This window comes from Bos indicus x Bos taurus, chromosome 4, assembly GCF_003369695.1.
Source record: "Bos indicus x Bos taurus breed Angus x Brahman F1 hybrid chromosome 4, Bos_hybrid_MaternalHap_v2.0, whole genome shotgun sequence".
NCBI lineage: Eukaryota > Metazoa > Chordata > Mammalia > Artiodactyla > Bovidae > Bos > Bos indicus x Bos taurus.
Window position 1 is genome coordinate 55,704,138 of NC_040079.1, and position 22,292 is coordinate 55,726,429.

A 22,292-nucleotide genomic window follows, 5' to 3' on the forward strand; every position below is an offset into this window, starting at 1 on the left:
CTTTTTCCAGAAATGTATTAAACTATAAACAAGTTTTTTGACCTGCCTTTTTAATGTAACTTTATACCATTAATATCTTCCATTTTGAGAAGTATTGAATTTTAGCATCTTAAAATAGCTAAGTATTTTATTGAAATCTTTATTTAACTGGTCTCCTTTTTAGACACTTAGGTGGCATTCCAGTGTTTTGCTGTTTTAAATAGTGCAGCAAAGAACATCATTGTGACATTGCACCATTTTTCTTTTCTTTTTTTTTTTTAATGGAGAGCTTGTTAAAATAAACTTTGAAGCAGAATATCCTGGACACAATTTAAATTACTCTGGATGATTCTGTCTTCATCACAAATGTCACCCATTGTACTGTGGCATTCTGGGTTTATTTTAACATAGGGTGATTCGCACATGCCTCTGACTCAGCGGGGCTTTTGATAACCAGTCAGAGAGAGGGAGATGATGGAGCAGTTAGCAGTTACTTCTCAGTGTCGACCAGAAACAACGCTGTAGTTTGCAGCTTACCCTCCCTTCTTTCTCATGTGTTGCTTCTTTTCTTTTGTGGACTGGAAGGGCATATCTACTAAATGTGTATGAAATACAATGACAGTCATGAATTTTGAAAGAAGACCTAAAGAATTCTCTTTATCTAGGGGTTCATGATAGCTAGTTAAGCTGATAGATGCTTTTCTCACTTGTTCCTGGTCGGCAGTGTTCTAGGTAATTAAATCGTCAGAAGTCCAAGTTCAGGGTAGACTGTTTGGGTGTTCAGTTAGATTTGAAAACAGCCCTCTGCACTTGTATTTTCTTAATCCAACTTGTTGTCACAAGGTTTGCTACCTATGTATTAAGGGAATCACTGCAGAGTTGTTAATGAAACCTGTTCCTGCTCCCATAGCCTTCACAGGTGATATTAGTAATTTGTTAGGTTGTATTTGGTGGGTATGGTGCACACCCAGAAATTGAAATCTTTTTTGCCGTGTAGAAGTTCAGTATTGAAATGTTCAAAATAAATTTATGTGTAACAGATTGCTAAGACAGAGTTTATTAAAATAGATTTAATCATTTATTAAGAAGTTTTCTAATTTTTTTCCTGTAAGAAAATAATTTTTTGTCATCTTAGTATATATTCGCAATAGCCTAGAGATTAATGTTCCATTTATATCATCTTTTCCAGAAGGTCAGTCTTCAACATTGCACCAGATATTTTTTTAATAATTTCTCTTCCTGTCTTCCCATTGTTACTGTTTAGTCGCTAGGTCGTGTCCGACTCTTTGCGACCCTGTAGACTGTAGCCTGCCAGGCTCCTCTGTCCAAGGGATTTCCCAGGCAAGAGTACAGGAGTGGCTTGCCATTTCCTTCTCTAGGGGCTTTGTATATGGAATTCTTTATATCCCTTTGTAATTTCAGCTCTGCCAACTTTGTTAGAGAATAGTGAGGAAGAGTGCCAGTTCTTTTCTAGCACTGAATCTTCCAGAAATTTGCAAAGGAAAGTATAACTTAGAGAAGACCTACTTTTAATGTCCAGCATTTCATTTAAAGTGAAAAATTCTGACAGAGCCTTGGTGCCTATAATGTTTTGACTGTTACAAAAACAAATCCCTAAGATGCTTACAAAGGAAGCAGAGAAGTGGAGCAGCTGGTTCAGAATCTCATGAAGTCCTCTCCTTCCCTCAGTAAGCCTTGTATCCTTATCAGTGGAGTCCACGGATGTGTTTAGTTGATGTGCTGTTTGGCACTGTGGCTTCTATGGGTCTCTGACAGTGGAGTGGATGTTGCATTGTTAGATAGCAAACAAGGGTATTTTTGAAGTACTCAAAGTTCACATTAGGACACTATGTTATTGTTTTGGTTTTGTAGTTTTTCATTGGTGTTTTTCCAACCTTTTGCTTCTGAAGACAAAGTAAATGGACTCTGACTGAAGTGAAATTACTCACTCGTGTCCGACTCTTTGCAATCCCATGGACTGTAGTCTGCCAGGCTTCTCTGTCCATGGGATTTTCCAGGCAAGAGTACTGGAGTGGGTTGCCATTTCCTTCTCCAGGGGATCTTCCTGACCCAGGGATCGAACCCAGGTCTTTTGCATTGCAGGCAGACTCTTTACCCTCTGAGCCACCAGGGAAGGGGATCCCAATTTGACTTGAAAACTATGGGAAAGGGTGGTAACTTTTATTATTCTTGGAGAGTAAACATATGTCACTATTTTTTACATAGTTCATTTAGCATTTTGAAAAATTGTCTTTTTATTCCTTGTGGTTAGAAAATTATTATTCAGCTTTTGGGCTTCCCTGGTGGCTCAGTAGTAAAAGAATCTGCCTGCCAATGCAGGAGATGTGGGTTTGATCTCTGGGTGGGGAAGATCCCCTGGAGAAGGAAATGGCAACCTACTCCAGTATTCTTGCCTGGGAAATCCCATGGACAAAAGAACCTGGCTACAGTCCATGGGGTTGCAAAAGAGTTGGATATAACTTAGTAACTTGTTCAATCAATCAGTGGTGTCTGACTGCAGCTCCATGGACTGCAGCACGCCAGGCTTCCCTATCCTTCACCATCTCCCAAAGTTTGCTCAAACTCATGTCCATTGAGTCAGTGATGCCATCCAATCATCTCGTCCTCTGTCATCCCCTTCTCCTCTTGCCTTCAGTCTTTCCCAGCATCAGGGTCTTTTCTAATGAGTCAGCTCCTCACATCAGGTGACCAAAGTAAGGAGCTTCAGCATTAGTCCTGCCAACGAATATTCAGGGTTGATTTTCTTTGGGATTGACTGGTTTGATCTCCTTGGAGTCCAAGGGACTCTCAAGAATCTTCTCCAGAATCACAGTTCAAAGACATCAGTTCTTCAGCGCTCAGCCTTTCTTATTGTCCATCTCTCTCATCCGTGCGTAACTACTTGAAAACCACAGCTTTGACTATACGGACCTTTGTCAGCAAAGTAATTTCTCTGCTTTTTAATATGCTGTCTAGGTTTTTCATAGCTTTTCTTCCAAGGAGCAAGCGTCTTTTAATTTCATGGCTGCAGTCACTGTCTGCAGTGATTTTGGAGCCCCCCAAAATAAAGTGTGTCACTGTTTCCATTGTTTCCTTGTGTATTTGCCATGAAGTGATGGGACTGGATGCATGATCTTAGTTTTTTGAATGTTGAGTTTTAAGCCAGCTTTTTCACTCTCCTCTTTCACCTTCATCAAGAGGCTCTTTAATTCTTCTTTGCTTTCTGCTGTTAGCGTGGTGTTATCTACATATCTGCTACTGCTGCTGCTAAGGCATGTCAGTCGTGTCCAACTCTGTGCGACCCCATAGACGGCAGCCCACCAGGCCCCCCTATCCCTGGGATTCTCCAGGCAAGAACACTGGAGTGGGTTGCCATTTCTTTCTCCAATGCATGAAAGTGAAAAGTGAAAGTGAAGTCGCTCAGTCGTGTCCGACTCTTAGCGACCCCATGGACTGCAGCCCACCAGGCTCCTCCGTCCATGGGATTTTCCAGGCAAGAGTATTGGAGTGGGGTGCCAGTGCCTTCTCTACTACACATCTGAAGTTATTGTTATTCTTGGCAATCTTGATTCCAGCTTGTGCTTCATCCAGCCTGACATTTCACATTATGTACTCTGCATATAAGTTAAATAAGCAGGGTAATAATATAGCCTTGATGTACTCCTTTCCCAATTTTGAACCAGTGCGTTATTCCATGTCCAGTTCTGACTTTAGCGACTAAACAACAATTCAGTTTTCACTTGTTAACAATCATCCTTTGTCTTCTTTTTCCCTCCTCTTATCTTCTTTTAAGTTATTTAAGTGTGAAAATTTTATTGCTAATTGAGATCAAAATAGATTTTGCCGTATGAGTGTTTGTTGACATAAAAAGATATTTGAAATATGTGTGATTTAATATTTAGTGTTATCCTTTCAGTTCAGTTCAGTTCAGTCGCTCAGTCATGTCCGACTCTTTGCAACCCCATGAATCGCAGCACGCCAGGCCTCCCTGTCCATCACCAACTCCCGGAGTTTACCCAAACTCATATCCATCGAGTCAGTGATGCCATCCAGCCATCTCATCCTCTGTCGTCCGCTTCTCTTGCCCCCAATCCCTCCCAGCATCAGAGTCTTTTCCAATGAGTCAACTCTTCACATGAGATGGCCAAAGTATTGGAGTTTCAGCTTTAGCATCAGTCCTTCCAATGTTATCCTTTAGGGGATATATATTAATATCATATTATATATTAATATTTACTAATTTAATATTTTTAGGGGAGCAATTGATACATTTGTTACACACTGTCTGTGCTAATACCTTACCAGATACCATGTTTGATCCCCATATTTAACTTAGATTTTGGGCTGTGAACTTTCACTATATAATAGTTCTCTTACTGGATGATAATCATTCTAAATATTTCTTAGTCTCTGGAGATATACTTTGTTTTTTGTCAGTGATTTTTCACATATACTCAGGGCTGCCATATACAGTGTGCAGACCCTGTACAGCATGGCTGCAGGGGAGAGCCCTTCCAGTAGACTGCCATTGTTGGTGGGTCCCCCTAGACTATACAGTGAGACTGCCTATATACCTGCCTTTACTTTCTGCTTAGTTTTATTGGCTTTATTGTTTAAATTGTGTTTTGATTCAACAGAGTATTATGTAAGAGTCTCAGGTAACCTCCAAGAGAATTCCTCTTAAGCCTTTGTGCCGTGAATTGTATGTCTGTGGATTATTTTGGATATATTGAATGGGAGCATACAGAGTATTCAGTCAGCACTCAAAACATGTAGAATTTACACCTTAAGATTTAGAAATCCCATTAAGTGCAAATAACAGATTCACTGTTGTTTTGTTTTTCCCCACACATCAACTGGGTATCTAACAATTTAGTCCTATTCTACACTAGCTACCCAGAGTTAGCCTCATACTGCACAGGTTTAAGGGCTCAGCCCCACAAGATGCCCTTACTTTAGACACCAGTCCCAGGTCCCCAGGCTACCTGCATTTCTGTCCAACTTGGCTACAAATTCAGGGGTTCCCGTGTTCCCCATTTAGATTCTGAGATTTCCTAGAGCAACTCACAAAACTCAGGAAAACACTGCTTACTTTTACTGATTTATTTAAGGATACCTCTCTGGAATAGCCCAATGGGAGAGATGCATAGGATAAAGTATGTGAGCTGAAGCATGGAACTTGCAAGTCCTCTCTGGGAACAGCATCCTCCCAGCACCTCAATGTCTTCATCAGCTGAGAAGCTTCCTGAACCTGATTGTTTGGGGATTTTATGGAGGTTTCATTACATAGGCATGATGGATTAAATCAGTAGACATTGGTGATTGAACTCAATCTCCACTCCCTCTCCCCTCCCTGAGATTGAGAGGTGGAGCTGACAGTTCCTAGCTTTGAATCAAGGCTTTCTCATTCTGGTGACCAGGCCCGGTTCCAGAGTCATTTAACCCCACCTAGAGTCCACCTCCTTAGCTTGTTGTTGTTCAGTTGCTCAGCTGTATCTGACTCTTTGCAACCCCGTGAACTGCAGTACACCAGGCCACCCTGTCCCTCATCAGCTCCTGGAACTTGTTCAAACTAACGTGCATTGGGTCGGTGATGCCAGTCCAATCATCTTGTTCTCTTTGCTCCCCTTCTCCTCCAGCCTTCAGACACTGGCGTGGTTGCAAGCATCTTCTTTTGAATAACAAAAGATGTTCCTATCACTTGGAAAATTCCAAAGGGTTGTAGGAGCTTAGGGTTAGGACCAGGGACATAGGTCAAATATATATATATTTTTATTACATTATACTTAACTGTCCTGTATAGCTAATAATAATGTTTAAAAAAAAAGCTATAAAAATATTCAACAGTAGAGAGTTGACTAAATAATGAAACAAAACTATATTGAAATTATTGTTTATGTGTAGACACAAAGGAGTTTGTGTGGAAGTGTTATAAACTTGATTAGCAAGTTTAGCCATCTCCAAATGCAAGGATTTGTTGGTGGCAGGTAAACCAGTAGAATTCTAGAAAGTTGCCAACACAATATAGGCAATGTTCAATTTGTAAAAAGTTGTATCACCAAAGTTGGCTGTTTGAAATTCTGAATACATATTCCCAAAGAAGTGTTGTTAAAAATATTCTGGGTGCAAATCAGTCTAAAGCTGCTTTAATTTACTCATGGAATTCTTAGAGCATGCATAGTATCTACACTTAAAACAGTTTGATGAGTTGACTATATTTTATATTCCAACTAGAGTCACTCAAAGCAGATTTTCCTTCAGTAGAATCAGGAGAATATATTGAACATAACATAGCCTCAGATATTAATTAGACTCTGGCCATTGGTAACTTGTTAACTGAATCATCAGAAAAATAGATCTTTTCACCTCCCTTTGCTTCCAAAATGATAGGATGTAAATAAGATTTCCTTCAGAAATTTGGAACTCCTTGTGGTTATCTTTTGCTTTTTTTAAATGCTAAAAGCAGTCATTTAAAAATAAATACCAGTTTACCTAAAAGTAAACGATAATATTTTCAACTTACCGTCGAGTGGTTTAGAAAATGTATCCGTATACACGTGCAACACAAATAAAGCACATGTGGACAAAAATTAGCAGTTTGTGAATACAGATGAAAGTTAAAAGATTGTTCGAATTTTCTATAACTTGGAAATTTTAAAAAACGATCAAAAGGAAAAAGCAGGAATATTCCTTTATCTCCAACTCTATTTACCTCTCCAGAGATAAAACATCTTTATATTAAAGATGTTTTTCAAGGATGTTTTTTAATTCATTTACAAAGATGTGCTATGTAACTATTTGCATAAATGGGATTACAGTAGAAGTAGGATTATACTATATTTACTGATACCCTGCTTCCTCATTAAATTTAATAGTTGCATTAATTTTCTATTGCTGTTACCACAAGCCACACACTTAAAACAGTGCAAATTTATTAAGAGTTCTGGAGGTCAGAAATCTGAAATGGGTTTCAGTAAGGCTAAAATCAAGGTGTTGGCAGCTCTGCGTTGCTTCAGGATAATCTGAGGGAGAATTAGTTTTCTTGCATCTTCCAGCTTCTAGAGATCACCTGCACTCCTTCGCTCAAGGGACTTCTGAAGGCTCAAGTGCCTTCCTCCATCTTCAAAGCATCTTGAAGCAAATCATCATCACTGTCTCTGACTCTGTCTCTTCTGCTTCTCATAAGGACCCTTGTGATTACATTGGGACCACCTGGATAATCCCCATCTGGAGATAATCCTGTCTGCAACATCCCTTTTGCATAGTAAAGTAAGGACAGATTCTGAGAATTAGGAGGTGGACATGTCTGGAGGGCTTTTATTTTACCTACTTTACAGTATATCACACCTGTCTTGCTTTATCTATATATATAAATCTACCATTCTTTTTAACAGCTGCAGAGAACTGATGTAAAATCTACTTGACCAATCCTCTGATGAATATTTAGTTTTCCAATTTTTACGCTACAGTAAGTCATATTACTGTGAACATTTTTGTACTGCTCCATGTGAATATCTGTGTGTATTCATGGAATAAATTCCTAAAATAGAACTTGCTGCTGCTGCTAAGTCGCTTCAGTCGTGTCCGACTCTGTGCAACCCCATAGACGGAAGCCCACCAGGCTCCCCCGTCCCTGGGATTCTCTAGGCAAGAACACTGGAGTGGGTTGCCATTTCCTTCTCCAATGCATGAAAGTGAAAAGTGAAAGTGAAGTCGCTCAGTCGTGTCCGACTCTTCTCGACCCCATGGACTGCAGCCCACCAGGCTCCTCCGTCCATGGGATTTTCCAGGCAAGAGTACTGGAGTGGGGTGCCATTGCCTTCTCCAAAATAGAACTTAAGTCAGAGTAAATGTATTATTGATTTGATAATTCTGCCAAATAGCCACCAAAACTGCTGTACCAATTTATAGTTACACAGCCAAACCCCATACTCTTGTCAACACAAAGTGTGAATAATTTTTTTCATGTTTTTCAATAATAAGTAAAAATTTTGAAATTACTTTCATATGTTTAAATAAGAGATTGAGCACTGTTGTACTACTTTCTTTTGGAATTTTCACGATTAAACTTGTCGAATGAAAAAAAAAAGGCGCAACATAAGAGTTGTGAGTTAAATTTTATTTGGGGGCAAAATGAGGAGTATAGCCCTGGAGACAGCCTCTAGGAAACGTCTGAGGAACTGCTCTGAAGAGGTAGCTGGGGAGGTCAGTATATATATCAATACTGTGTGATTTTGGAGAAGGGGGGATACATGGAGTTAAGCGCACATTTGGCAAAGGGTTACTGCTAGTCACAAGGAGCAGATATCCTTGTCAATGATTTTAGTGCTTTTCTAGATATAATTTAGAATTATATCTAAATTTTAAGATTTTAGATGTAAGAATTTAGGCTCATAAATATTCTGAAAATAATCTGACAGCCTGCTCTGCCAGTTCTTCTGAGAGCACAGAGTTCCGCATTCCTAATCTCTGCCCTAAATTCCGTGCAGAGTTTGTTGAAGGTCCGTGACTGCAGGGGTTAGTGACCTAATCCTTGTATAGACAGGTTTCAAGTGATAATTTTTAGTTGGCAAAAACTTTTTGGATCATAAAGAGCAACATACTTCTTGATATACTTGTGATCATTTGAATCCATGATGCTTATATTTATTTAAAAGCATGTTTATTCCATACTAAATGTTTTTTAAGTAAATATTATACATTAAAATTAGTGGTTTTCAAATGAAATTATTTTGTAATATTACCAAGTCTTCTTATGTTAAGTGTTATATATTGGACTTTAGTGTTTACATAAAATACAATAATTTATTTCCTTGGTGTTTTGTGTGTGGGGGGGGGGGTTGTTTTTCCTGTTAAACCAAGGATTCTGAGTTGGTAATTTTTTTTCTTTTTTAACTTTGTAACTACCTGATTCATAGCTTCAGCTTTGAACTTACATCCTTCTCTTTATGGCACATTTTGCCTCCCCTTACACTTTCAAGACAGAGAAGGCAATGGTACCCCACTCCAGTACTCTTGCCTGGAAAATCCCATGGACGGAGGAGCCTGGAAGGCTGCAGTTCATGAGGTTGCTGAGGGTCGGACACAACTGGGCAACTTCACTTTCACTTTTTACTTTCATGCATTGGAGAAGGAAATGGCAACCCACTCCAGTGTTCTTGCCTGGAGAATCCCAGGGACGGGGGAGCCTGGTGGGCTGCCGTCTATGGGGTTGCGTAGAGTCAGACACAACTGAAGCAACTTAGCTGCAGCAGCACACTTTGAAGAATTGCCAGTATAAAACTTGAGATTATTTATGCCTCCAGTTAACTGATATTAAATACCTGATCTTGGAGAGAAAGTTTGACTCCATAAACCAAACCTTTGAAAAATGCTTTCAAACTGAAATGTTGATTGCTTTTGAAGGTGGGGGGCAGGGAAATTTAAACATTTCAGTATGGCACTAGATTACCTGTCAAAAATAATCATTTCTAAAGCCCTTTTATAATCAGTCTCATATGACTAGTGGCACCTTGATTACCTTAAATGTAGGGAAATCAGCCATCATGTCCTTCCACATTAAAGGTGAGATCTAAAAGTGATTCTCATCCCTATGTTGTTCCAACTTTAGTGTATTTATTACTGATGCAATGCAAATCCCTTTTAAGTATACTTTGAAAGAAAATTAAATGTAAGTCAGTGTGATACAATCCAGGTCTTCAGTATTGAATTTTGTCAGCTCTCATTGAGACAACCAAAAGACAAAGAAGGAGAGGGAAAAATGCTGGTAAACCTGGGGAATGCCAGAAACTGCGGGCTTATGCTAAAAACTTTGTTATTTCTATAAGACACAGTATTAGAGAGACTTCATTGATCATTTCTCAATCTGGGGGCAAAAAATAACCTAAAGTGGTAGTTAATGCCCACTCACCCCCACTAACAGCCCATTGAAACCATAAGCTCCAGTATTGGGACCAAGGGAGTCAACTGATGGGAAGCAAAGCTAGATCTTGACTCAACTTCTCAGGCTCCTTTGTTGGCTCTCTCCTACTCAGTTCAGGAGGATATTGGTTTTTCTCAGGGCTCCCGGTCTTCAGTTACTATCTATTTGGTTCAGTTCAGTTCAGCTCAGTCGCTCAGTCATGTCCGACTCTTTGTGACCCCATGAATCGCAGCCCGCCAGGCCTCCCTGTCCATCACCAACTCCCGGAGTTCACTCAGACTCATGTCCATCGAGTCAGTGATGCCATCCGGCCATCTTATCCTCTGTCGTTCCCTTCTCCTCCTGCCCCCAATCCCTCCCGGCCTCAGAGTCTTTTCCAATGAGTCAACTCTTCGCATGAGGTGGCCAAAGTATTGGAGTTTCAGCTTTAGCATCAGTCCTTCCAATGAACACCCAGGACTGATTTCCTTTAGAATGGACTGGTTGGATCTCCTTGCAGTCCAAGGGACTCTCAAGAGTCTTCTCCAACACCACTTCATTCAGATGCTTATATCTTTCCTTTTCTCCTTTGCTTTTTGCTTCTCTCCTTTTCACAGCTATTTGTAAGGCCTCCCCAGGCAGCCATTTTGCTTTTTTGCATTTCTTTTCCATGGGGATGGTCTTGATCCCTGTCTCCTCTCATGTACAATGTCATGAACCTCCATCCATAGTTCATTAGGCACTCTATCAGATCTAGTCCCTTAAATCTATTTCTCACTTCCACTGTATAATCATAAGGGATTTGATTTAGGTCATACCTGAATGGTCTACTGGTTTTCCGTACTTTCTTCAATTTAAGTCTGAATTTGGCAATAAGGAGTTCATGATCTGAGCCACAGTCAGCTCCCGGTCTTGTTTTTGCTGACCGTATAGAGCTTCTCCATCTTTGGCTGCAAAGAATATAATCAGTCCGATTTCAGTGTTGACCATCTGGTGATGTCCATGTGTAGAGTCTTCTCTTGTGTTGTTGGAAGAAGGTGTTTGCTATGACCAGTGCATTCTCTTGGCAAAACTCTGTTAGCCTTTGCCCTGCTTCATTCCGTATTCCAAGGCCAAATTTGCCTGTTACTCCAGGTGTTTCTTGACTTCCTACTTTTGCATTCCAGTCCCCTATAATGAAAAGGACATCTTTTTTGGGTGTTAGTTCTAAAAGGTCTTGTAGGTCTTCATAGAACCATTCAACTTCAGCTTCTTCAGCGTTCCTGGTTGGGGCATAGACTTGGATTACTGTGATATTGAATGGTTTGCCTTGGAAACGAACAGAGATCATTCTGTCGTTTTTGAGATTGCCTCCAAGTACTGCATTTCGGACTCTCTTGTTGACCATGATGGCTACCCCATTTCTTCTAAGGGATTCCTGCCCACAGTAGTAGATATAATGGTCATCTGAGTTAAATTCACCCATTTCAGTCCATTTTAGTTCGCTGATTCCTAGAATATCGACGTTCACTCTTGCCATCTCCTGTTTGACCACTTCCAATTTGCCTTGATTCTTGAACCTAATATTCCAGGTTCCTATGCAATATTGCTCTTTACAGCATCGGACCTTGCTTCTATCACCAGTCATATCCACAACTGGGTATTGATCTATTTGGCAACAACTCCCAAACATCTCCAATTCAGTCACCACCACCACCTACACCCTACCCTTAAACACATCAAAATTAAACTCCTTTAAATCAACAAAGGGGAAAGGCTTACTTTCTTTTTTTTCTTCTCCTTTTCCTCCTTTTTTCTTTTTCTTCTTCTACACCCATAGGTTTATTGATATTGTCAAATGGCGTCAACAAGCATGGCTTATCCTTACTTCTGTCATTGAGAGTTTGAAAGCATTTTTGCCTGTTGAGGTATAACTTTCCCTTTGATCTTCGCCCTGTTGGCTAACATTCCTTACCATTTTAGGTCGAGTTCTCTTACCCACCCCTGATCCCAGGAGATGGACATGATAGTCACACCTTACCTGAAGAGTGGAAGTATTTGCCCTTCCTTGCCCTACCAGACGGCGCACACAACTACCAAGAAGGTATGTAAACAGACAGTGGAGCAATCAGTAGGTACCTTTTTTGTTTTTTTCACATTTGCTCAGACATCTTAGAGTCTGAGTACTTTGGTAAGGAAAGACATTTGGCCTAGTGATTGTTCATAAAATATTTAAATGCTTGTTTGAAGATGACCAGTTAGTTATTTATACTAGAGGATCTGCAGAGGAGTGCCAGGCTTATATTGGCAATGGTTGGTGAACATTGGCCACTCTTTTGCCAAGAGCTCTGGCCAAGGTAAGTGATTAGCCATATTAGGACATCTGCTATTGGTAGCACTTTCAGTATTTAAACCTCAGACTCCTCTCAGAGGCAAACTCAGGAAGGTTACCTGCACCGGCTGCAGGCTGACTGAAGCTCTAGCTACAGGTTGACTAGCTTCATCTCCCAGTGCCCACCTGAAAACACCTGGGGTTGTTTCTCCTCCTGAAGCATTGCCGTCACAGTCTGCTTAAAAGTTTTCATGCATGAGGAGCGTGTTAACACCCTCAAAGAAAGCAGCGCTGTGAAGTTAGTACGGAATCGCCTATCACCCTATACATGAGTGCTTTGAATGGCTTAATGAAGAAATATGCTTTATCATGGTTTTATAGGCTCTTCCAAGACGCCAGATTAAACTTGGTTTGGTTGCTTGTTTTTCTAAAATTCATTACTTTTTGTATGAAATGAGGCAAATCCTACTATGCAGTTTAACATAAAATTTAAATGCTGTATTTTTAACCTCACAAACCTTTTTAACTTTTTATTTTGTATCCGGGAATAGCCAATTCACAAATCTTTTTGTAAAAATATTTTTAGTATGAGAGCTTTTAAACATACAGAAAAGTTGGAAGAATAGTAAATATTTGACGGATTTTCTTTATATATGTCTACGGTTTTGCCTATATTATACTTCCGTGGTGGCTCAGATGGTAAAGAATTGGCCTGCAATGCTGGGGACCCAGGTTCGATCCCTGAGTCAGGAAGATGCCCTGGAGAAGGGAATGGCTGCCCACTCCAGTATTCTTGCCTGGAGAATCCCATGGACAGAGCAGCCTGGCAGGCTATAGTCCATGGGGTTTCAAAGAGTCAGACACGACTGAGCAACTAACACTTTCACGGTTTTGCCTATACTGTTTGAAAGTCAGTTGTAAACATCATGACGCTTTATCTGTAAATACTTCAGCTGACATTTTCTAAAAATAAGATCATTCCTGGGATGACTTCGGATTTGACCTTTACCACAGCTAAGAGATTTAACAGTAATTCCATAATACCACCTTCTATCCAGCCTACATTCAGATTTCCTCAATTGTCCTAAGAATTTCCTGGATCTGTTCAAAATTTCTGTGTTGCCTTTGGTTTGTATGATTCTTTACTTTCTTTTAATCTGGGATAATCCTGTATAATAAAGTATTTTCTGAGAAGGGCAGCTGTAGTCTCAATTCATCCTGTTACAATTCAGCCTCTAGAGCTTTTTGTGTGATGAGTATACACTGAAAGGCAGTGAGAGGAATTCTAAGAAACTAGTGGTTTGATGCTAGAAATAAATCTGACATGGGTTCCTGTTACTTCATCATTTTTGTTTCAATGACTGCATTATACTAATGTCAGAGTTGATTATTAAATATAAGTAGTCTACTTTGGTATTTACATTTTTCTGTATATCTCTTAGATACTGTGTTTTTTCACTTGCCACCCAGAAATGGAAATGGAGCCACTATATATGGTATCTCTTGCTATCGACAAATTGAAGCCAAGGTAAGACAGTTAAAATGAAAAGCAAAAAAACACTTGAAAACTCCTTGTACTGGCCACTTAAGATGTAGAATCTGGGGAAATACATAAGCCTTTATCTTTTATGTGGTACCTGTAATATAGTTTTAAATTTTTATAAACTGTTTAGCTGTTTTCTCTACTGTACCAGTTAATTCACATGAATGTTTTTCTAAATTGAGATTAGTGACTATATTTGTATCATAATGTTTGGTACATTGTTTTTAGATAGTGATACCTAAACTATCCATTTATCTTTAGAATACTGTATTTCAATTTCATGGTATCCTTGAGTTTTCTATTTCTAATGTTTGGTATGAAACCTTAAAAAAAGGAACGGTAATGAGTGTTTTTCTTTTTTTTAGAAGCTTTCTAGAAATAGTGGAAAGTACTGACAGTAGCTGCAAACTACTCACAAGTTATCTTAATTATCTATAAGATTTTGATCATTCTTAAACTTACCTGCCCTCTTAATGCCTAACTTAGTATAATAGCTCTGATTAATAAATTCAAATAAACCGAGATGGGTAGCTTCACCTTTCCTGCTGTATTTCTGAGCACCACCATTCTTTTTGCAGTGGGGATACCTTTTCTGAGTAGATCGATTTCCTTTTATGAAATCATTAATACTCTGAAGTAGTGGTACTGGTATGTGTCAGTCATGTGCGACTGTGACCGCACAGACTGTAACCCGCCAGGCTCTTCTGTCCATGGAATTCTCCAGGCAAGAATACTGGAGTAGGCCAATATTATAAAGTAATTAGCCTCCAATTAAAATAAATAAATTAATTTTTTAAAAAAAGAATACTGGAGTAGGTTGCCGTTTCCTTCTCCAAGGCATCTTCCTAACCCAGGGGTCAAACCCAGGTCTCCTGCTTTGGCAGGCAGAGTCGTTACCACTCGTGCCACTTGGGAAGCCTGAAGTAGTTCTCAGCTGCACATTGGAATCACCTGGAGAGTTTTAGATAAGTAAGGATGACTGGGTCCCCACTCCAGAGATTCTGAGTTAATGTTCTGGCATCAGGAGTATTAAAAGCTCCCCAGGTGATTCTCATATGCAGGCCAGATGATGAACCACTGCTCTAAAACACTGGTTTTTAACCAGAACTACCTGGAAGCTTTTTAATTTAAGCATAATTGCTGGGCCTTTCCTTCTACAAACTGAATAAGAATCTCTAATAATTGATCCTAGGCGATCACAAAGTTTTAAAAGCTTCCTCAGGTGGGTAATTAACTTAATCATAAAAATTTTTCTTTCAATTTTTATAATGAACGTTTCAAACACAGATAAATTAAAAGAATGGTACAATAAATACCTGTATACCAACCATCTATATTCAGCCGTTGTTAATATTCTACCACATTTGCTTTGTCTGTGTGTGTTTCCCTGAACCATTAGAAAGTAATAAGTAAATTCCAGCATAAACAAGCTAGTTAACTACATGAAATAACCCTCCACGCACAGGGCCTAGAACCAAGGACACACATTGTAAATGTTTGTGGTTCAGGTGACTTCTGTGCTGTGCTGAATCGCTCAGTCGTGTCTGCCTCTTTGCAACCCCATGGACGTAGCCCGCCAGGCTCCTCTGTCCATGGGGATCATCCAGGCAAGAATACTGGAGTGGGTTGCCATGCCCTCCTCCAGGGGATCTTCCCAACCCAGGGATCGAACCCTGGTCTCCCACATTGTTGTCTGAGCTACCAGGAAAGCCCAAAACTCCTGGAGTGGGTAGCCTATCCCTTCTCCAGGGGAACTTCCTGACCCGGGAATCGAACCAGGGTCTCCTGCATTGTAGACAGAATCTTTACCAGCTGAGCTACCTGGGAAGCCCTTCAAATGAATAACTGAATTTAGAGATAAAGAAATCTGAGAATTTGTATTTGATTTCTTCACATACTGTTACCCTTGCACACTGATATTACTAGATAGAATGAATCAAGCTGCTGCCTTTTCTTGGAAATCTGTTCCTTTTACCACCTTTTACCCCTGTAAATTGTATGTGTGTGTGTTAGTTGCTCAGTTGTATCTGACTCTTTGAAACCCCATGGACTGTAGCCTGCCAGGCTCCTCTATCCATGGAATTCTCCCAGCAAGAATACTGGGATGGGTAGCCATTCCTTTCTCCAATAAGTTGTATAATCACTAGTAAAATTATTTCTCCAGTACTGTTGTTATTAACAGCAGTTCTCATGCTCTGCCTAGACATCCTTTAAGTGGCACTCCATACTGCCTGTCTCCCTTACCTCCTGAGTCTGACCCACTTTAGTCTATTAGGGTTGCCCATTTCTCCAAGCTGTTCTCTCCTTTTCTGATAACTAGACAGATAAACCAGACATCAGAGGCCATAGAGCCTAGGAGAAAGCCTTTCATTCCCTTTGAACAAAGGTGAGACCTGATGGATGAATCCAATAAAGGTAAAGAGGTAGAAGCAGATTGAAGAAAGGCTCTACTCTCAATGTAATTTAACAACAGATCATCAGTTCTCAGGCAGTTGAAGACTCAGAGCCAAGGAGATGTCAGGCAGTACATGAGAAGGGGAAGAGTCGCTCTTACTGCCCTCACAGCCTTTCCTGGGGTTGATCAAGTCTTGTTTCCTAGCAGAGAACTGCAGAAATCTTATGTGGTCATCCTCAAAATCACCAGGACCTGAGTTTTGGCTCAGAACTGGACTACAGTACGATACAGGTGTGCCAGGACAGACTCCCAACAGTGGAGAATAACCACCATAACAAAACTGCTGACGATTCTTCCATCTCTGGAGAAACAAGCTCTTAAACTATCCCCTTCTCACCAGAAACAAAAGTCTCTGAAAGGAGTATCCATTTTAAAACTGGAACCAAGGATGACTGGTTTGCATTATGATTGTGGCAATTTACGCATAAAGTATTCTCCACCAGACTATAAATTCCTTGAGAGCAGAGACGGTCTCTCACTCTTACATTCCCATTGCCTGCCAGAGTCTTAACACAGAGTACTCTGGTTGACATTTATTCATTCAATAAATGTCTTCTGAGATTCTCAGTAAGTACTTTTAAATTTATTAAGTGCAAGTATTTTTTTTCTGATTGCTATCTTATATTGAAACAATGATTTTTAAATATTTCCATGAAAAATTTCTAATAGTGACTATTTGTTTATAATAGGCATTGAAAGTACGGCAAGCAGATATCACCAGAGAGACTGTTCAAAAAAGTGTCTGTGTTCTAAGCAAGCTGGTAAGTGACTAAATAACCTGTTAATATCAAACACTCATGGCAGCTTTTTATTTGAGAATAAAGCATTATTGGAATGAGGAGAGGGACTTCCCTGGCCGTTCAGTGGTAAAGACGCTGTGCTTCCACTGCAGGGGGTTTGGTCCCTGGTCTGCAAACTAGATCCCATAGGCCACAACTATGACCCGGCACAGCTAAATAGAGAAATATTTTTAAAAATAATTTAATAATATGGACCTTACTAATAGGATCTGAAGGATCAGGGTATTTCTTCCCAGATAGTAATTTTAAACATAGGGCAAGAATAGTCTCCTAGAAAAGAAATGATTATAAAAGATTTTAATATCAGAAAATTGGTAGATTGCTAATCTGATTCCTGTACACAGTTTCTCGAAGGGTAGCCCGAAAAAATATATATCAGTGAATTTTTTTTATATACTGGACCAGATGACCAATGTATAGGAGTGCTGAATGTTGGACGAATACACCATTTTGAAAGGCTTCCTGAACAATCATTCTTCAAAGAACAATAATAATGGTGCCATTTATCAAGTGCCTGTATGTCAGATATTCTATAGCAGGCACTTTTTAGATAGCCTTGTCATTTTAAACCTCATAAGAAGAGAGATCTAAGTATTTACTGTTCTTGTTTCACAAATAAAGTTACATCTCAGACAAAAAATGTCTCTCAGAGACATGTAACTGCTAACGATAAAATTGCAGTGAAAATCCAGTTTTATTGGACAGATAAAACAGGCAGGGAGATGGAGAGAGCTGGCTCACACAGAAATATCTGATGGTTCATACTGCCTTTTAGCCTATGTTTAAAAATATGTTTGGTGCTGCTACTGCTGCTGCTGCTAAGTCACTTCAGTCGTGTCCGACTCTGTGTGACCCCATAAACGGCAGCCCACCAGGCTCCCCCGTCCCTGGGATTCTCCAGGCAAGAACACTGGAGTGGGTTTAGATAGTAATAATGATATATTAACCAGGATTTTTGTTGTTGCCTGCCAGAGTCTAGCACAGAGTGCTCTGGTTGATGTTTATTCATTCAATAAATATCTTCTGAGATTCTTAATCAGTACTTTAATTTATTAAGTGCAAGATATTTTTTTTTTTCTGATTGCTACCTTACATTGAAACATAATGATTTTTATTGACTTTTGTTGTTGTTTTAGCTGCTAAGTTGTACAGCCTCAGGGACTGTAGCCTGCCAAGCTCCTCTGTCCATGGGATTTTCCAGGCAAGAATACTGGAGTGGGTTGCCATGTCCTCCGACAAGGATTAAACCCGCATCTCCTGCATTGGCAGGCGGGTTCTTTACCACTGAGCCACCAGGAAAGCTCATTAACTGGGATACTGGGGGATAAAACTATTAACTTGTTTTAACTAGTTAGAGAATATATGCAGCATTAGTTTCTGCATCCTGAAAAGGACATAGAAACCAGAAAACATCTAGAAAAGAACATTTTATTGTTGTTCAGTCGCTAGATCGTGTCCGACTCTTTGCGACCCCATGGACTGCAGCACATCAGGCCTCCCTGTCCTTCACTATCTCCTGGAGTTTGCCCAAATTCATTGAGTCAGAGATGCCATCCAACCATCTCATCCCCTGCCGCCCTCTTCTTTTGCCTTCAATCTTTCCCAGCATAAGAAAAGAACATAAAAGGATGGAAATGGTAGGAAGAGGGTTTTAAATAGGTAAGAATTAAGGAGTAACTTTGTTTTCAGATACACAAAAGAATATTATATAGAATATAATAAAGGACACAGACTAGTAGTTTTTTTTAGATTTTAAGCCCCTACTGAAGGCCAAAAAAGGCAAAATGAACTTAATCATGAGTGTTCAACTAGATATAAGAACTGAGTGCTGCAAGGATGATTAAATGTAACCACAGCCTAGCAGAACAGTGTGCAGAATTACGATGTTTTAAATTGTATGATACTAATGGCTAACATTTAAGTGCTTTCTATAGCCACATAGTCTAGTAAGTGCTTTTCAATGTGAAAGTGTTAGTCAGTCACTCGTGTCCAGCCCTGTGTGACCCCTTGGACTGTAGCCTACCAGGCTCCTCTCTCCATGGGATTATCCTTCCATATACCTGTGTTTACATTAGGCAGCAGATGTGGAAAGGTTAAGTGCCCAGAGTTATGTGACTGAGTGACCAGAGCAACACGCCGGAGGTCTGTGCCCACAGTCTCAACCCAGTGCTCTGAGTGGTGGTTACTTTGTACCTGCACCCCAGGAACTAGAACACATGACTTAACAACATTCAACTGTGAATGCTACTCCTACTGCTGCTAAGTTGCATCAGTTGTGTCCGACTCTGTGCAACCCCATAGATGGCAGCCCAACAGGCTCCTCTGTCCCTGGGATTCTCCAGGCAATAATAAGATACTAACTTTGTCAGTAACTTTTTCCTTTCTGGTCTTTTCAAGTTAAAAAATTGTGGGGTGTTTGTTTTGTTTTTACTATTATCAAACTAATGGTAATCTCTCTTTTTCTTTAAGCCTCTCTATGGCTTACTCCAAGCAAAACTTCAACTCATTACACATGCATATTTTGAAGAGAAGGATTTTTCACAAATTTCCATTCTAAAGGTAACTTTTTATCCTCCATGGATGTGTCTGAAGACAGATTCATGAATCAAGTAGATCTTTAATATTGTGAGAGATGATTTATTAACTTAAGAAAGACATTCTTCTTTGAAAATAACATTGAAGGGCCAAAGATCTGCCCAAAATGTACAATTTCTACTTAGTAAATTTAACAAAACTATCTTTTATTAGGAAATGATGACTACAGTTGATTATAACAAATATTTCTGTTAGTGGGTAATAGCCCTTTTGCTATGGCATTGCTTCTCTACAATTGTTATCTCATTAATACCCTGCATCGTATGTTTATATATCAGGCTTCTGGATCCTAACTCCCATATCAAAAAGCACAGAAAAACTACATGACTATTTTACTGAAGAATAATGTTTTTCTCAAGGCTGCCATTATTGTATACAGCATGGATCTCCCCTGGATTCTAGTGAGAGAGAGACAGTTATTTAGCAAGGACACAGAGGGAATTTATCCTAGGAATCCATACCACCATGGGAATGGATCAAGCTCTAAAATATAGAGGTACAGAAAGAAGGAGTGCTGGAAACTGGCAGAGTTTCAAAGAGACAAAACTGCTTCAAAGAACCAGTTTTCTCCTGGTCATTCTATTTCTGATTCAGTGTCTAAACTGATGGTAAAGTGTTCTAAACTGAATCTTATTTTATAGGAGCTCTATGAACATATGAATAGTTCCCTGGGAGGAACTTCATTAGAAGGATCCCAGGTATATCTTGGTAAGTCACTTTTTCTACAAGTCAGAAGAAATGCCCTCTTTTCTTTTTGTTTGGCATGTTGGTTGCATGTAAAACTTCATGATCAGAGTTACATTTCTATATGGTATCTAAATTCTCCAACCAAAATTTAGAAGCATTATTGTATAAAGCATATTTCAGCTTTTCAGAATAATAATGGAAGTTTTTTCTTTTCCTTACGTTAATGCTGATCAGGTCAGTTCCTTGTCATAACACAGAGGGAGAGCGAGGGAGAGAGAGATCTGCTTATTAGTGTCTTTCTATTCCAAGATTTTTCAAGTGGGAGTTTTATGCTATTTTCACAACCAAGAACATCCATTGGTGTGTCAGGCACTCAGTAAAAGTCATTTTCATAATTATTTTTTAAAAAGAATCATGATCACATCTTGATCACATAGTGATTTGTGCTCACTCACTTCGAATTTTAGCATAAAGTAGCCAAACTGTGCTAGGTTCACTTTTGCAGTCTTATGTGTAATGTGAACTAGTTATAAAACTCGTTTTCGGAGGATATATTTTTCTCTGAATAAATTTATCTTGTCTTATGACAGGCGATAAGAGAAGCCTGTGATTCAGAAATAATACCTATGGGGTATAGTGCCCAAAAACCTTGTTTAAATGATTGACTGCTACTGTGAAGTAAAGCCTCATGATTTCTAAACTTGTGTAATTTGTGAGATGGCTTTAGAATGGGGAGAAGGTGTGAGAGTTGCACAGCCACAACATGAGCCTCTAGACACAAATAACTTTACATTTAGATTAGAATTAATAGAAGTTAAATAAAATTTAAAAATCAGTTTGTCAGTTGCTGTATTTCAAGTACTCAGTGGCCACTTACGTCTACTCTATTGGACAATGTAGATTTAGAATATTTCCATTATTTCAGGACGTTCTGTCCGACAGTGTTGAAGTTCTGTTTGTATGTGTACATAATCAGATATTATATAAATATTTAAATTTTGCATAGCCCTACTTTTACCCAACTTTTTGGAGGAGATTAAAACTTCCTTTGACAAAAACAGTAGGTTATAGTCACAGATTAGCTTTTCTTTTCTTTTTTTAACATTATAGGTTTATCTCCTCGGGATCTTGTGCTTCATTTTCGACATAAGGTATGATACCTTATTTAAATTTATGATGTACTCAAATTATGTTCATTTAACTAGGCAGATGTTCATTTAACTAGGCAGATTTCATGAGCTGCATGGTCTAATGCAGATTATGGCATAACCATGTTTTAATTTTTCTGAGACAGCTGTCATAATGATAGTTAAAAGTGTTGGTAGTGCTTATATAATAGAAATTTCTAAAAGTACACGGTGTCTGTTTATTTCATTGCAGGATAGGATACTTTTTTATACAGTTGTTGATATTTTGGATATTATGAAATTAGAGTGGAAAGAAACATGTTTTATTTTATTCTATTCTTCTTCACTATGGTTTATTACAGGATGTTGAGAATAGTTCCCTATGTTATATAGCAGGACCTTGTTTATCCATTCTGTACGTAATAGTTTGCATCCACCAATCTCAAACTCCCAATCACTCCTCACAACCCCCGCCACACACACTTGGCAACCACAAATCTGTTCTGTAAGCCTGTGAGTCTATTTCATGGATAAGTTTATTTGCATTGTATTTTAGATTCCACATGTAAGTGATATCCTATGGCATTTGTCTTCTCCCTCTGACTTACTTCATTTAGTATGATAATCTCCAGGTCCATCCGTATTGCTCCAAATGGCATTGTTTCTTATGCCTGAGTAGTAGTCCATTGTGTGTATATGTGTATGTGTGTGTGTGTGTGTGTATACAACATGTGAAAGAAATACGTTTTAATTAATCTTGTAGACTATTTTGTATGCTGCCCTGAGAGTGAAACATTTTCCAGCAAAATATCTATACTTAACATCTTTTGACTGGGGCATACACGCATTGATTGTTCCCTTAACACATATAGTGAGTGTCTGCTCTGTGAGTGC

At 39.2% G+C, this 22,292-nt stretch overlaps 1 protein-coding gene across 2 annotated transcripts in view; it reads left to right on the plus strand.

The window, feature by feature from the left end:
* The window catches only part of AVL9 (AVL9 cell migration associated), a 58,340-nt gene that overhangs the window by 8,322 nt on the left and 27,726 nt on the right, over positions 1–22,292 (plus strand). For both annotated transcript variants that reach the window (XM_027539491.1, XM_027539492.1), the window contains exons 2-7: positions 11,843–11,963; positions 13,634–13,719; positions 16,879–16,950; positions 19,459–19,548; positions 20,226–20,292; positions 21,382–21,422. In XM_027539491.1, the coding sequence (XP_027395292.1) occupies positions 11,843–11,963; positions 13,634–13,719; positions 16,879–16,950; positions 19,459–19,548; positions 20,226–20,292; positions 21,382–21,422 (477 nt within the window). The remainder of the gene's footprint in view (positions 1–11,842; positions 11,964–13,633; positions 13,720–16,878; positions 16,951–19,458; positions 19,549–20,225; positions 20,293–21,381; positions 21,423–22,292) is intronic.